The sequence below is a fragment of the Miscanthus floridulus genome, chromosome 2, assembly GCF_019320115.1.
Source record: "Miscanthus floridulus cultivar M001 chromosome 2, ASM1932011v1, whole genome shotgun sequence".
In the NCBI taxonomy this organism is placed as follows: Eukaryota; Viridiplantae; Streptophyta; class Magnoliopsida; order Poales; family Poaceae; genus Miscanthus; species Miscanthus floridulus.
The window spans coordinates 104750667-104767125 of NC_089581.1; the positions used below are offsets into that span (position 1 = coordinate 104750667).

The 16459-nt window shown below is 44.1% G+C and overlaps 2 protein-coding genes and 1 pseudogene across 5 annotated transcripts; 2 read left to right on the plus strand and 1 right to left on the minus strand.

Annotated features, from left to right (window-relative positions):
- The first annotated feature begins 1197 nt into the window (after positions 1 to 1197).
- Positions 1198 to 4921, plus strand: LOC136539291 (replication factor C subunit 5-like; annotated as a pseudogene).
- A 594-nt stretch (positions 4922 to 5515) lies between these two features.
- Positions 5516 to 6713, minus strand: LOC136539292 (E3 ubiquitin-protein ligase ATL23-like). Its single transcript, XM_066531237.1, has one exon. The coding sequence runs from the start codon at positions 6487 to 6489 to the stop codon at positions 5782 to 5784; it is 708 nt and encodes a 235-aa protein (XP_066387334.1). The 5' UTR covers positions 6490 to 6713; the 3' UTR covers positions 5516 to 5781.
- A 4106-nt stretch (positions 6714 to 10819) lies between these two features.
- On the plus strand, positions 10820 to 14406 carry LOC136539294 (uncharacterized). 4 transcript variants are annotated; one of them, XM_066531238.1, is made up of 8 exons: positions 10821 to 10955; positions 12156 to 12355; positions 12448 to 12589; positions 12962 to 12998; positions 13607 to 13680; positions 13797 to 13890; positions 13986 to 14068; positions 14171 to 14406. In XM_066531238.1, exons 3-8 carry the CDS (start codon positions 12518 to 12520, stop codon positions 14339 to 14341), a joined length of 531 nt encoding a protein of 176 aa, XP_066387335.1. In that variant the 5' UTR covers positions 10821 to 10955; positions 12156 to 12355; positions 12448 to 12517; the 3' UTR covers positions 14342 to 14406. The 4 variants fall into 4 exon arrangements, with proteins under 4 accessions (XP_066387338.1, XP_066387335.1, XP_066387337.1 ...); XM_066531240.1 differs by having other exon boundaries at positions 12156 to 12217; XM_066531241.1 differs by lacking the exon at positions 12156 to 12355 and having other exon boundaries at positions 10820 to 10955.
- Positions 14407 to 16459: the final 2053 nt, after the last annotated feature.

The window sequence follows — 16459 nt, forward strand, 5'->3', positions numbered from 1 at the left end:
GAATTAGGAGCACGCAGAACAAATTCACTAGTCGGTTGAGGACCCCCCGGTCCGAAACACCGACAGAATCCAATCTGTAGCGCTGATCGCCCTCGTTGTAACCCTACCCCTCTGCCTATAAAAAGAGGGGTAAGGACTCTGCGATCGTCACGTCCACCACAACACCATTGCCTTATTCTAATCTACCTCGGAGCTAGGAGTAACAGCCCTTGTAACCAAGCATACAAATACAAGAAGAAGTAGCAACTGGACGTACGGCTTTTACTCGCTTCCCGAGGGGCCCGAACCAATATAAATCTCTGTGTTTCATGTGCAACCATCTGGATCAATCTACGTAATCACGTTGCTAGGCATTGCTGGAGCTAAATAAACCGACACCTAGTATATTGGGTTGGGTATTAGGAGACACTTGGGCTGAGCCTTGAGAGTCGACTCCCCGCTTTCATTTTCCCTATGACTCCTCAGGGCTTGTTCGGTTAGTTAGGAATCTGCCAAGGAATTGTTCCAGCTCATCAAACGTTATATAAATTCCCAAGGGTAGGAATTGTTATGGTTTCTATGTAACCGCTTAAGGGTCTGTTCGTTTTTCTCGAAATCATGCTATGGAAGATATCCACCTGGAACGACATGCTAATTTATATAGCAATTGAATAGCCGAAACAAATCTGGCCTGGTTCCAGAACAACCGAACGAGGTGCATAAAGCTTCGTGCCACCGCAATTTGCATCACCGAAGCCATCGATCATTTCGTTTGGCTATGGTTTATCGTAAACGATCATAAATTTCCAATCGAAACAGTATTTTTTTCTCACACAAACCGATCCGCAGTACTTCTGATTCATGAAACCTAACTGGCTAAGGGGGTGTTTAGATCCATTTTCAGTTTGAAAAATGGACACTGTAGCATTTTTATTTTTATTTGGCAAAAATTGTCCAATTATGGACTATTTAGGCTTAAAAGATTCGTCTCGTCAATTACGGGCAAACTGTGCAATTAGTTATTCTTTTTACCTATATTTAATGCTCCATGCATATGCCGCAAAATTCGATGTGACAGAAAATCTTAGGAAATTTTGGATTTTAGGTGGGATCTAAACAGGGCCTAACTGTGTACGGAGTAGAGTATTTCGGCCAGCAGCTAGACCGGGAGTCCGGGGGACCGGGGCCATAGGTGTAAGAACCAAGACAAGAGAACAATTCTGGAATGATTCCAGCGTCCGGCAGAAATCTGAGTGGCTCCAGTCCCCGTCGCCGCTGCGCCAGCGTAGCACATCACTGGGGCGCGTTGGTAACCCCGTCGACGTCCTCGCGCTTCTCGCCGTGCATAGGTTTTGTCACCTCTTATTCGCGCCGCGCCGCGCCGCGCCACGCCACGCCGATGCCAGTGCCCACACACTGACACCCACCGCCGCGTCCACCTCCCGCTCTGGCCCCCAGACCAGATCACCACGGGCATGGAAACCTCGTCGCCTTCACTGGCCTCGTCGCCGGGAGCCACGCTCTCCGCCGTGATCACCGAGGACCGCCGCCGCCGCCAGGGGGCCTTCGGACAGGGCGGTCTCCTCCCGTACCTCGTCCCGGCTTGCGGGCGTCCGGCCGGCCAGATAGGCGGCAGGCCGCTGCACTCTGAGCTCATGATAAAACTGCACCGCTGGGGCGCCACCTTCCTGCCCAAGGGCGGTGGCGCCGCCGTCGCGCGCGAACTCGAGGCGCGGCGCCGCGCGCCAAGCCCGCCGCCACGGCCTAGACAGTCGATGGAACCGGCTGCAGCGGCGGCGGCGGAGGCTGAGGTGGTGTCCCCGCGAGGAGGCCTTTGAGGGAGAGAGAGGAGCCGGCGGCGGGATCCAAAGCCATTGCCGAACCGGACATGTCCGCCGGCGAGGGCGCGGGGAGCAGCGACCGGGCGACGCCGTTCGCTACCGTCGCGGGAGGAGGTGGGGGAACCTGTCTCAGAGTTTCGCCCAAGACGACAGTGAGGTCTCCGTCACTGCAGACGGACACGAGCAACGAGTCCCCTCGGTCCCTCGCCGACTCCCCCGCATTGGCCGCAGTGGCCGACGACAAGTACGTGTGGGCGGACAAGTACCGGCCCAATGTCCTCAACGAGTTCATCTGCAACAAGACCGTCGCCGACGAGCTCTACCAGCTGGTGATCACACGACCACATTGCAAACGTTGCTTCGAGTTGGCTTGCAGTTTCGTCTCAGAGCAGCTTTTAGGATTGTGGTGAAGTTCATTTGAATTTGATACATGGACAAGTTGGTTTGTTGCATGCAGCTTGTTGCACACCAGTGCAGCCATTTCATCTTTGAAGGTCCGCCGGCGGTTGGGAAGAGCAGCATGGTACTGGCACTTATAAGGGATGCTTTTGGCCCTCATGATCCCAAGGTAACTATTACAAACTTGGCTTAAGTTACTAATCCTCATTCTAATCTAACAAGCTAAATGGCCAAACCTTGATTTTCACAATTGCTTATGTTTGGTTCATTCTGACATGACGCAGATAGAGGAACAGACAAAGAGATTTGAGCTGAAGGTATTTTATATGCAAGAACGCGGTTTCCCATTTTTTAAATCCCTTGTCACTTTCGCTAAAGTTATCAAGTTCCTTTTTTCCTTCGTTGAAGTGACAAAGTTGTTGCTATTGTTGTGAATTCATAAAATGCAACCAATTCTAGAATCATCACTGACAGGGAGAAGTTAGAAAGCACATCGATGTCAGAGTGAAGACCTCCGAGCATCATGTGGAGGTGAGCTTGGCTGATTTACATGGCTATGAGAAGTACGTCATAACTACTTTGTTGAATGAATCCATCCCATCACCAAACTCAGCTTGTGACCATACTAACTGCAGAGGTAACATGCAATATTTTGTTAATAAAGCTAGGAATTTCAAACAATTACATGCTCAGCATTGATTTGGCAGCATTTTTACATTGTGTGTTCAAGCATCAGTTGTTTACATACGTGCAGTGATTGTTATCCATGACGCTGATAAGCTCTCGTCCGATCTTCAACATTATATCGGTTGGTTTTTGGGGAGGTATGCCGGGTGCAACAAAATTATTTTCTGCGGTTCTGATGCTTCTAATCTTGAAGCCATCAAACATCTCTGTAAGGTTGTGACTCTTCAGCCACCTTCCTTTGACGAGGTACTTCACTACACAACTTGTTGATCAGTGTTATATCTACGATTTTTTTTTCACTTATTGCACTAGACTGTTTGCTGAAAGATGGTTTGCTCTTAGATAATAAAGGTTCTGGAGTACATTGCAACACAAGAGACCATTGATTTGCCTCGTGATCTTGCTAGGAGAATTACAGTTGGCGCAAGAAATAATCTCCGACAAGCAATACGCTCTTTTGAAGCTACTTGGAAGGCATAGTAAGCACCTTAAGTAGATATTTCATCTTCCATTTTGTACATAAGAAATAAAATTTTAAATTTGGATAGTAGGAATTTGGAGTTGTCATAATATTGGTTTGCATTTTTTTAGATGAAGTATAAATTCCGGCCTCTGCACCAACTCGGATGCACAGCCATTAAACTTTCAAACGTCTAAATATGTGTGCTGATATTGCCATGTGAATAAAAAAACAATTGTGTATTATAGTTTTACAATGTGACTTTACTCCCCCTTGATTTCTGAACATTGCAAGTGGTATGGCATTTTTTTCCCGTAAAATACTGATCATCCATCAATTAAGGCGTATGTATATTTTGTCATTGTTGAGATGATTACGTTTTGAAACTGTGTTTGTATGACATTCTTTTTTCCCGTAACAGTTATTGATCATTCATCAGTTAAGGTGTATGTATATTTTGTCATTGTTGAGATGATTAAGTTTGAAACTGTGTTTGCATGACATTCTTTTTTATGGAAGTTACTGATCATTCATGTCAAAGGTGCATGTATATTTTGGCCCTTGTTGAGATCATTACTTTTTTGCATAATGCTGAAATGAAGTGGCTGTTGGCGGAACTTCTGCATTTATCAATAAATCCACTTATAACCGCAGCTACCCGTTCATAGACGGTCAAGTTATTTTGACAGGATGGGAAGAGGAAATCTCTAATGTGGCCAGAAATATCATGGAGGAGCCAAGTTCAAAGCAGTAAACTATTCCTTGTGCCCTGATGTCTCATAGTTTAGCAAATGTGATTCCAGGGAAATGTTTAAACGTCTTAAGAGAAATGTTTTGTTTTGCTATGCGTACAGACTGTTTGTTATCCGGGGAAAGATCAGAAAATTGATTGAACATGATGTGTCACCTCATTTCATTTTCTCTGTAAGCTTTGCTTCATTATGAGTGTGTAATTTCTTTATTTCAGTAGCTTGTTTTTGCCAGATTGTATAACTATTCATCCTCCCTTTTTGTTATCCTTTGCCCTTGACATGTAGCACCTGGTAGCTGAACTGAAAAGGGACAAGGATGAAGACTTCCAACACAGTGTTGATGAACTGGCCTTGGACTTGAACCATGTAACCAATGTTAGCATCTGCAATGATCGTCCATTTTTTCATTTTTCAGACACCCATGTTGTGTCGACTGACACACATTGCTTTGTTTGGTTCCATCTGGCTAGTTTAAAGACTGCAAGCTTCTAAAAGGGCAGCGCAAAGGGAACAAATCACCGGAGGCAGATTTGAAAACGAAAAATATGAACATAGAAGATTTTGCCACGGAGGTTCATGACCATGGTGAAACCATCCAATGCTTCATAAAGATTGAAGGTATTAGCAATTCTTTCCATTTCTTTTTTTATCCTGAACTTCAGTCTAGTGAAGCAACTTAAACCTTGCGATCCCGGCAGAATTCACCGTGAGGTTCCTGAGCTTCTACAGATCTATAGTGGCAAAGAACTCGAATAGAGGCAGTGCTCAATGAAGAACGACTCCGCTTGGGTCTACAGATCCCCTTGTTGGGGCTCTTGTACCTTTGGTAACTAAATAAGATGCGGTGTGTCTAATGTCTTCATATATTGTAAGATTTACCTGTATATGATGATCCCGTTTGTATGCACTTATGCCATACAGTTTCACATACATATGTTACTATCATATAAAAATAAAATTGTAATATAAAAGAAGATGACCTGTGGTTTGCAGTTGCTAATGGAGAAAAACTATACTCATCGTTGAACCGTTAGTCAAATATATTGCCGTATGAATAACATTTCCCTTTTTGGCATGTCAAAAAATTTCTTTTCGTTTTGAAACGCTTTTGGATACTTTTGCTCCTTCGTCTACAGCATTTAATTAATTGTTTAGAATCAAGAATGCACCTGCATCCGTATAATGGAGTTTAAAATTAGTATTCTCCTAACTTTAGAATAGTCATGTTTATGTATGGCTATCAATCATCAGAGTCCTGGTTGGCTGGTTCGAGTGTCTCCTGTTCATAGCTCAAAACTCAGAACGCTGCGGCTTGAACAAATTACAATTCCGATTTTCTGTATTATACTAATGAAAAATATCTACATTTTCCAATCAAAATAAAATATTTACTTTCCATCAATGCATGAATTAGCATGCTTGTACATATCTGTAATTGGGTATGAACGTCTGCTTTGTTCATTCATTCAGCATATATAGAAAATTCACATACCAAAAAAAAATCACATTCACATTTCTAAATTCCTGCAACACCCCGGCCGTGAACTAGCTGTCTTCTCAAACCTAACACAACACTAAAAAAACAAAAGAAAAAAAAAGAGAAAAGGATCTAAACAAGAAGCCGGTGGCCTGGCAGGCACTCGGCGGTTAGCCAAGATGTATGTCACCGGTCAGGGCGCGATTGCACGCCACCGCTCGCCGGGGGTGATGTCGTATGGTCTGTGTCCGCCACCGCTGCCGTGCTGGCTCCCTGATCGTCTACCACGATCGCGATGCGTCCACCGTCGCCGCAGCGGGGCATGGTAGGCGGCGCGTCCAGTTCGGAGCGGCACACGGGGCACGTGGTGTGTGCGCCGAGCCACGAGTCGATGCACGCCGTGTGGAACGCGTGGCGGCAGACGGTGAGCCAGCGGACCGCGTCGCCCGCGGCGAACTCCGACAGGCAGACGGCGCATTCGGCCTGCCCCGATGCGGGCTGGTGCGTGTCCTCGAACCACCGCACCGTGGGGAACGTGGCGAGGACCGCGGGGTCCAGACCGGCCGGCTTGTGCGGCGCATGCGCGTCCGGCGTGGTGTCGGCGCTGGCGCTGGCGCCGGACGCGGCGTCCGCATCGGCGGCGGCGCGGAGGCGGCGCCGGCGGCGCAGCCAGAGGGAGAAGAAGTGGAGGAGGTCGCGCAGGAGGAAGATGGAGAGGAAGCAGAGGAGGATCACGAAGAGGATGAACACGGGCAGCAGCATAGGGAACGACTCCCGCGGCGGCGGCCGCGCCGAGGAACTCGCCGCGCCTCCGCCGTGGTGAGCGCGATGGTCGTGGGTGCCATTGCCGAGGAGGCGGCGCGCGGGCGCGGCCGTGGCCACGACCGTGTCCATGGGCGCATGGGGCGGGACGATCGGGGCCAAACCTTTTAAGCGTGTGTGTGGTTCCTGGTGCTCGCGGGCGGGCGTTGGTTGGGCGTCGTCGGTGTGCAGCAGCGGGTGGAGGAGCCGTGGGCTTTACGGTGAGGTGAAGGCGACGCCGGGACGGCACGACACCGACATGTACCGCGCGTGCACGGGCACCGCCGCATGGCCCCCGCCGGCCGGTGGAGACGTGATGCGACGTGTAGGGGAAGGGGAAGGCAAGGCGGGCGAGGTAGCCGCGCGTCGTGGCTGGTATCATATGACTTGTTTGGTGGGCGCGCGCTGCTATATTTGAGCTACGTTCTCGTTCTTTTTGGTCTCCTTTTCGCATGTCGCTGGTCGCTGACAGTTGCCGCGCCCACATCTGACAACGACGAGTAGCGAGATCAAACAGCGCAGTGTGGGCGCCATGCCGGGTTTTTTCCCCTCCAAGCTTCGTTGGCTGCATATAAATCCACCGTAATTCACATAGTTTCGGAAATTTCACCTCAATCACTTCCAAACCACGTGGATTGAGGTAGATTTATGTGCAGCCAAATAAGCTCCTATATGGCTCTATGGCAATGTCAGAGATTTGTCACGAACACAAGCATTTCCAATGGTACGGACGGACCTTTCTGCGCTGAACCGACGAGTTAGGCAAACGGCACTGCTAGCGCTTGGACTCGCGGCTGCAGTACGTTTTCTCGCGTCCACGCATGGCCCGCGCTGGCCGGATGTTGCTCGCCTGCGTCTCGCGGCCACGCAGGGACCCGCGCCGCCGAACATCGCCCGCGCCACGCGCTCGCACGAGGACCGCTCGTGCCCTCTGCTGTTTTTCACGCGCATCTCATGTGTAACACCTACTTTGAAAATATTTTGATACAACACTTGCAACGTTAATAAAAGAAAGACGAAACGCCTGAAATATATGTCTGAAACATTTGCAAAAACACTTAAAAACCATTGCAAACATACACAACATCCAAATAAAAACTTTTGCAACATATGTGTGAAAACATATGCAACATCCAAATAAACACACTTGCAACATACGTTTGAAAAACAGATGAAACATTGGAGACAGACTCTTGCAACATACGTGTACAACCATTGCAACATTTTACAACGTCTCAATCTAGTTTTGCAATGTCCCTATAAGGATGAAAATGGTCGAAGACGATATTACAATATAGAAAACAGAAGCGGTCGATTCGGGATATTTCAACATTTTAGCAATTAAATAGTACAAAAAATAGTTAAAATTGTTGTGAAACCATTTGAAAATGATAAATTTTTATGTTTGGCGAAATTCGAAAACGGTATCATAATATAAAAAACTGTATCATAATATAGAAAACGAAAACGGTCGGTTCGGAATATTTTCGTACCGTTTTCATCCTTAGTCCCTATGAAACGTTCACAACATACCAGTAAAACATCTGAAACATTTGAAATGTGAGCTTGCCACAAGCATCATATCTCAGTGCGGCCTTTTCCGCCGTCTACATCAGGGCACCACAGCCATAGGAGCAAGCGAGGCCGGAGAGCTTCTACGCCAGGGCCTGGCGCTTCTCCTTACGTTGGTGATGTCTGTAGGCATCGTCGGGCTAGGCAAGTGGCGAAGCAGGAGCAGCGGGGCAGGCGGCGGAGAAGCAGGAGCAACGCGAGACGGGCGACAGGAGCAATGAAAGGGGACGAACATGTGGTTTAATGGGCTGGTCAGCCGTGCGATGTCCAGATGGGACGGACGTACCATCATCGTTAGGGTGGACATTTGTGCCATCACAAAATGTTGTGATAAAGATATTTCTTTCTGAGGTTGTGTTTCATGTGGTTTTTTGCCCTTTTGGAAGTTATTATTGTACTCGCTTCCGCTCTCTTTGTGATGCTGAGTTTTACACAATGGCTTAGCACTAGTTTTTTTATTCGCAAAAGACGTCATAGTTCATCTAATCATCTTAACAAAAAAACAAATTTCGGTATTATAAGAACCCTGTCCAAAAAGAAAATTACAAGCAGTTCTGGAGTCTTCTCCTCCACCACAATCATTGCAACTATAGTTAATCCGTGTTGTTCCTAGCAGGGCGGTGTCATCAAAATTCAAGGCCTTATTCCAAACTCTAAAAGAGGCCCTACTGGTCATAAAAAATAAAATGATATATGCATACGTAGCAATGCGATAAATAAAAAATCATACCTATTTATTTTGTGATTGCATAATTTTTATTTGAACACAATATCATTCTCTTAGTGTTCTTTAAATTATTTAACAGAATTGAAATAAAAAGACTTGTTTTCACTTGTTGAGTAGTAATTTGTGATCCTCGCAAAAAAAAGAGTAGTAATTTATGTTTTTTATCGGATGTGAGTGTATGCACCATCCACCGTTTTGCGCAATACAATAGTTCTCCATCTACTTATAGCAACGAGTAATTATTCATTAACATACAGAAATATTTGTATCGATAAATATAAGATAATTAGTCAATTAGATAATTACCTCCCACGGGTCTTTAGGGATCAGGAATTTATCCCTTGTGACCTACACCTGGGTCGTAAAACCTTCACTCTTATCCTTCTCGTTTTGTGTTTGGAGCTATAAAATCTTCATTAACACCGCACTATCGTACCGTGAGCTATCCCCTAAGCTCATACTCTATGGTCCCTCCGTCCCACAGAGAATATCATTTTCACTTTCCGAGAAATTAAATATTTTTAACTTTATCTAATTAAATATAAAAATATTAATATTTATAATGTATAATTAGTATCATTAGATAAATCGTAAAGTATATTTTATAATAAATTTATTTAGTGATACAAATGTTGCCTCTATTTTCTATAAGTTAATTAAACTTGGCAAAGTTGGTTCATCACGCATCTCATAGTATCAACTTTTTTCTTGAGGGAGTACATATCGACATATCGTGGCATGTATGCCTGATTGCCTATGGCTTACCTTCCATCTTTGGACTTACGGCATGCGGGGAGCCGGAGACTATAGCCATCTTTTTTTAAAGTAAAGTCAATCTACTTCGGCGCTGTTTGGCTTATCCCATATTTAATTTGTTCGGCTTCTTTTTTTAGCCGGAACAGTATTTTTCTCTCACAACAATTCAGCCTAAACCATGTTTTTCAGCCAAGTTTCAGACCAGCGAACGGGGCCTTCACCCTGGGCGCTTTTTCACCGAAAACCGGATACCCAACCGAACCGGTTCGGTTTCGGTTTCCAGTTCTGTGAAGTTCGGTGTTCGGTTTCGGGTTCGGTTTCTATGCCATACCGAACCGAAGTACCGAGAAACCGAACCGAACCCTATTTTTTCCTGTTATTTATCAAAACTGATAGAGTACTATGGTTTATTATCAAGAATGAACTGCAAATTTGTATTATTTGATTTGAGCATTGAATTGTTAAGTTTGTAACAGTCTTGAGTCTTCAAATAATATAATGTGCTGTGCAAGTTTGTACTGTGCTATGCTGTCAGTTCTAAATCATGTCTGATGTTTTCTTGCATCGGTTCATTCGGTTTTAACCGAAAAAACGAACCGAAATTGATCGGTTTTTAGAATTTTAGCAAACTGATCGGGGTCATTTTTTGAAAACCGAAATTTTGGAAAACCGAAGAAACCGAACCGTCGGTTAAAACCGAACGCCTAGGCTGAAATCTACTATCACCTCGTCTAAGGCTGGACGAAAAATTCGAAGCTTGTTAGCTCGCTCGATTCGTGGCTGGCTCGGCTCGGAGCCGAGCCAATATTTTAACTCGTTAGCTATAACAAGCTAATTCGAGCCAGCTCACGAGCCGCTCGCGAGCTAAACGAGGCAAGCTTTCAGGAAAAAAAAAGTATCAAAACTTATATTAGTTTTTGTATTATTTCATGTCTTACACTTTACAATTGACTAGTAACTGGTCCAGACTCTATAAATTAACTAGTAACTGGTCTAAATGTATTTCTTTTATATTATTATTATTCTCAAACTTTAGATGAATGCAAATATTATATTTTTTATATTTTTTATATCTGACTCACGACCTTAACGAGCTGGCTCAAGCTTTTAACAAGGCCGAGCTGGCTTTCTAATTCATTAGGTTAACAAGCCAAACCAAGCTACCGAGCCAGAACAAACCGAGCCGAGACGAGCCAGCTCATTATCCGGCGTTAACCTCGTCCCTCGCCTCTCGAGAATCGAGTCTCGAGCCCTGCTCCCGTTCGCCCCCACCGCCGCTGTGGACGCGGACGCGAGGAGAGAGGACGAGCCGTTGCCCGCCTCTCCGCCTCCACCTATTCCTCGCCTGCCCTCTCGCCCTCTCGTCCTTGCTCCATCGCCCTCCTGTTCACGCCCGCCGCTGTTGAGGACGCGAGGAGCGACGACGCGCCGGCGCCCGCCTCTCCGCCGCCGCATCCTCCTGTCACGCGAGGAGGGTACCGCTGCCACTGCGCAGTAGCCTCTGGTAAGCTCCTCGAGTTCCGATTGTCCTGGTACGGTCTGGGTTTCCCTTTTGCTTGTTTGCCCTTGAAGCGTTTGATACAATGCGTCAAGTCAGTGCGTGCTGAGCGGCTGAATGTGCCAAATTCAGATGCTTGTTTCTGATCCAAACATTCTAACACAATGAAATGGCTTAATTTTGCTTATAGTGAAGAAACAAGTGAAGAGTTTGCGGTTGTGTTTAATTTGTACTGCATTTCTGTGTTGAGTGATATCAGAGGCATTGGTCCAGTTTTTTCTGCTACTTCTTTTCCTGGTAGATTCTCCATGTAACAAACTCTAATATGTGAGTGATATGTTAAGGGATGAGATCAAGTTTCCATACAACATAGGGCTTACTTGAATGTGTTTTAGGAATATGAGGTGATTGCCCGTACAGATTGTGTATCTTACATTACTTCCATCGATCATTTGTGGTACACACTACAGTTTAAGGCAACAACAAATCTCACAATGGCATTTGTGTCTTTTACATTAGTTCTGTCAATCATTTGTGTTATTTAATCCATGACTATATTCACTCACAATTTTTGAATCTGAGAGTGCTATTGTGCATTTTTTTTGGGTGGGGCAGGTAAACGAAACATGACTTCAATGCTAATGCTATATGCTTCAGGGCATGTGGCAGTTTCTTCACTTTGCACTTTGCGTTCGCCGGAAATAAAAATGTTTCCTTTTGTTTCCTAAATTGGATCACAATAAACAGATTGCTCTTTCTATGCCTCATGGCTTGTAACATCATTTCTTATGTAGCACTATTATCACTGTATTTGCATTAATCATTTAATTTGGAATATCATGGTAAACCGTGCATTCTTTTACTCTAGTGAGCATTCCATATTCTACAAAGTTCTTTTAATGGTGATGTTCTACAAAGTTTGTACTCCCTCCATCCCCAAAAGCTGGGTCTGCATATGTTATCTATCCTCTTTTAGCTGTCTCCTTGCACATGCTTCTAAACTCTTGTTGCTATAGATATTGAGCCACTTAAACTCAGTCTACTTGTGTTTTGACCATATATTGGAACTTTAAACTGTATATTATGAATTCCCTATAGACAATTGCTCTAATTCTGAGGCATATTATGTAAAGTGTACTTTCAGCCAAATTGGGAAATTTCCTATAAAGATAAGAATGATCTTCATGCCCCTCTTTGTATTTTTAGGGTGCTGCAAATAAGGCTTTGTGTTGGTGCTGCGTGAAGCATAAAGCTCTAATTAAAACAAGGTTCATGATCAGAGACTATTCGTTGTTGTAGGTTTTAGATGCTTTATGTCAAAAATTTTGAGGCTCCCATAGTAATGCAAGGGCATCTGCTAGTACCAAAGTAAAGCCCACACAAGAAGCACCGTGGCATTGGCAGTGGTGTTCCACTAGTCCCTTTCTCTGGTTTTCTTTTCAGTCAATCAAAAAAAAAATCCTCAGCCTGACGTGTTGTTCTTCGGTGACGGTGCCAGCGCCGGCCTCCTTGCTACCTCAGCTCTGCCGGGCTAGCCAAGAAAATCATCTGATTCTAGGTGGAGAGTCATGTTCACGAATGTGCAGCGCCAGGTCGAGCGCACCGGCCGTTCTGGGACTCCGCGAGACCAGTACCTTCAGGTCAGTCCTGTCCCTGGTTTTTTTTGGGAAAATTAGGTGAGTACCATTAAAAGATCTATGGTTTAGAAAAATACCACTCAAAGATTCACTTTTAGAAAACTAGCAATCTTTCGGTGCTAGTTTTCTAAAACTGAATCTTTCAATGATATTTTTCTAAACCAGAGATCTTTTAATGGTACTCGTCTAATTTTCCCTTTTTTTTCTCGAATGCGCAGGAGAGCTGCGTATCATTGTATTAATAGAAGAAGTCCTGTCCCTAGTCCTCCCTTTGTTTTTTTTTCATTCCCCATTGATTGGTGCTGGCGCTGGACATTCACCTTGCAAATCCGTTTCTCGCTGATTAACCTGTTCCGCTTGATTGTTTGTGTCCAGGATCTCGTGACCCAGTTCCAGAACGCCACGGATGAAGGTTGGTGTCTACCTTACGCTTGGTTCTTTTACAGGCCGCCGTGCAGCCCACACCCTACAGCCCAGTCTCTGTGTATTTCTCTAGCTTCTTGAGTGTCAGTTTAGGAAGCAGTTTCGGCAGCAATGCGCTTTAGTCTGAAAATTGTACTAGTAATTTGTGTGATTAGAGGTGATGCTTTGTTGCTCCTGGTTGATTGTTTCATTGGGATGGGATCTATTACATGGATTAGTTCAAGTGGAAAAATGTTTTAGTATTGAGTTATACTTCACTATTGGATACTATAGACAATTAGAGCAGATCTAGAGGACAAAACAAAGATATTCAGCATAAGCTAAACTGGTATAAACATCTAGAGGGAAAAATGAAAATATGCAGCACAGACTAATTCAACCACAACAAGAACATCTGGTCCGTGTGTCGGCGGTACTTGCTATATGTATGCTTTCTGGATGCTCTGATTAGATTTCAAACAGATGAGCATTGAAAAATTATCCCGTGTGGTCAATTTATAATGGAGAAGCTCATAGAGATGATGTATTCTTTATGTTGAACTCCATAAGTTCCATGCTATTATAAATTGTACACTCACTTTGTCTGTCTTGTTTCAGAATCTAAGGAAAAGATAGCTGCGAACTTGGCAAATTTTGCTTATGACCCTTTTAATTATGCCTTCATGCGCCAGGTTGATTCCACTAAACTTTTCTTTTGGAACACTTGTTGCAGATTTCCTGTAAAGACAATCTTGAATTGGCTTTATTACTTTACAACTGTTCAATAACTCTACTTTTATTTTCTCAGCTGAATGTTCTTGAGTTATTCTTGGACTGCATTACAGAGCCAAATGAAAGGCTTGTCGAGTTCGGCATTGGTGGAATATGTAACTCCTGTGTTGGTGAGCAACACAATACCTTGAATTCTATGATTTATTATTCGATGTGAATTCAATGAAGCGCTCAACACCTTCTGTATCCACCTTTCTACATGCAGATCCTGCAAATGCTTCAATCATTACTCAGTGTGGTGGAATCCCATTGGTTATACAATGCTTGTCGAACCCGGTGCGGAATACTGTAAGTATTTCTGAAGCTAATGACACTATAACATTAGTACCTCCAAATTCCGTACATGTAGTCCTCATGTGAACAATTTCCCTTTTGATGATTGCATGACAGGTGACTTATGCACTTGGGGCTTTGTATTACCTTTGCAACCCTTTGACAAAGAAGGAGATCCTGAAACCAGATGTAGTTAGGACTATAAGAGAGTATGCTTCAGCTGGAGCTGTCAGTACCAGCTTCAGCAATCTGGCTAATGCTTTCCTGGAGAAACATGTTGATCCATGATATTCTCTGAGAAATTTACATGCTGTTTTCATATTCTTGATATGAGCTAAAGAAACTAGAGCTCAGGTGGGTGGGTGGGGTGGGGTTGGGGGGGGGGGGGGGGGGGGGGGGGGGTGTTTAAAATTAAAGTCAATTTCAAGCCCATATTTGAAAACCTGCTATGCGTCCATCTGATGTTATTAGAGCATGTACCTTGTTTCTAGATTGAGAGCTACGCACAGTGTTCCGTTCGGAAGCTAATTTGTCGTAGTTCAGTTTTTCTCCAGTTATTTGTTGAATGATTTGAACGTTAGCAGATGCCTTCTTGGATTGTCATCTTGTCAATTGCTTGTGAATGAATATTCACTGAAGCTGCAGTAGCATCGTGAGACTTGTTTTCCCTTTTCAATGTCTAGCCAGCGCGGCTGGAAGACTACCTAAGATGGGACATGGTAGATTTCCTCACAATTTTACGTATCAAATCACTCTAAGCCTTATCTGTTTCAGCCAGGGTTTATCAAGCCAACAGTATTTTCCTCTCACAACAAACCAGTATCAGTCGGGCTTATTAGCCTAGAAACCAGCCAGCGAACAGGTCGTCTGTCTCAAACTACAGGTCGTTTTGACTTTTCTAGTGAAATAGCTTTTTATTATCGTATATCTAGATATACGATATGTCTAGATATATAATCTAGAACAACCAACGTCCTGTTCGTTTGGGTTTGTTTGGTTTATAAGCCGTATTTTTTCAGTCAACGAACAATATTTTTCTTTCACACAAAATCAACCAACAGTATTTTTTCAGCTTTGGTTTATCAGCTAAATAAGCCCAAACGAACAGGACGCAAAATGACCTCTAAATTGAAACGTAGGGAGTACGACAAGTCGGTAAATAAGGGCATGCTTAGTACGACCCAAGCATATGTAGCGTAGGGAGTACGACAAGTCGGTAAATAAGCGCATGCTTAAGTACAACCCACGCATATGTAGCTTGTTTACTGTAATAATTCTGGTGTGATCAGAACATTTCAAGAATTGTAGTGAGATGACAGCAGGCGGCAGTATCTTCATGTTCTACTTTGCCCAATGTAAACACTCTTTTTCAAAATGGAAGGGCTAGCGTCCGAACATCCGAATAGGATATCGCGTCCGGACGTAGCTCCTCCGCTCACATCCCGTCTCACGTCCCGCGTCCGCATCCCGTGCCCACCGCGTCAATCGCAGGACGTGGGCAGCCACCGATGTCCTGAAACACCTGATCTACTTTTAAAACATTCATATCAAACATTTACAACATACTTTGAAACAGATGAAACACTTGAAACATGCGTGTATATGCATAACGACGTATGCAACATCTAGATAAAACACTTACAACATAAGTATGAAACATATAAAACACTTCAAACATATGCTTGAAACATGCGGGTATAGTAATAGCAACATATGCAACATCCAGATAGAACACTTGAAACATACGTCTGAAAACATCTGAAACACTAGAAAAATAATCTCGCAACATGCTTATACTGTAATTGCAACATATGCAACATCCCATATTCTACTTTTACAACATCCAGATGAAACACTTAAAACATAAGTCTAAAACGCCTGAAACACAGCGCCACCGGCGACCACTGTGAAAGGTCATAATGGCTAGAGAGGGGGGGATAGCCTATAAAAATTTCTACAACAATATTACGCAAAGCGGTTAGACAAATATGAGGCGAAGCGAATGTTGCGCTAGCCTACTAAGAATGTAAGCCACCTACCACAATTCTAGTTGGTATTGTCTATAAACACTCAAATGATATGTCACTACACTAAATTGGTGAGCTCTCAAAGACTAACTAAAGAGCCTCACTAACCACTAGACATGACTCTTGCTCGCCCTCAAAAGTAGCTACACTAAAGGGCCAAGCTACACTAAGAAATGTAAATACGCGGGAAGGATGGAGTGTTATACCGCCATGTAGAGGAATAAGCCAATCACTAAAGGAGCCAATCAATTACAAGAATGAATACCAATAAAGACCAATCACATCGGAATCAAATGATGACACAATGATTTTTTACTGAGGTTCACTTGCTTGCCGGCAAGCTAGTCCTTATTGTGGTGATTCACTCACTTGGAGGTTC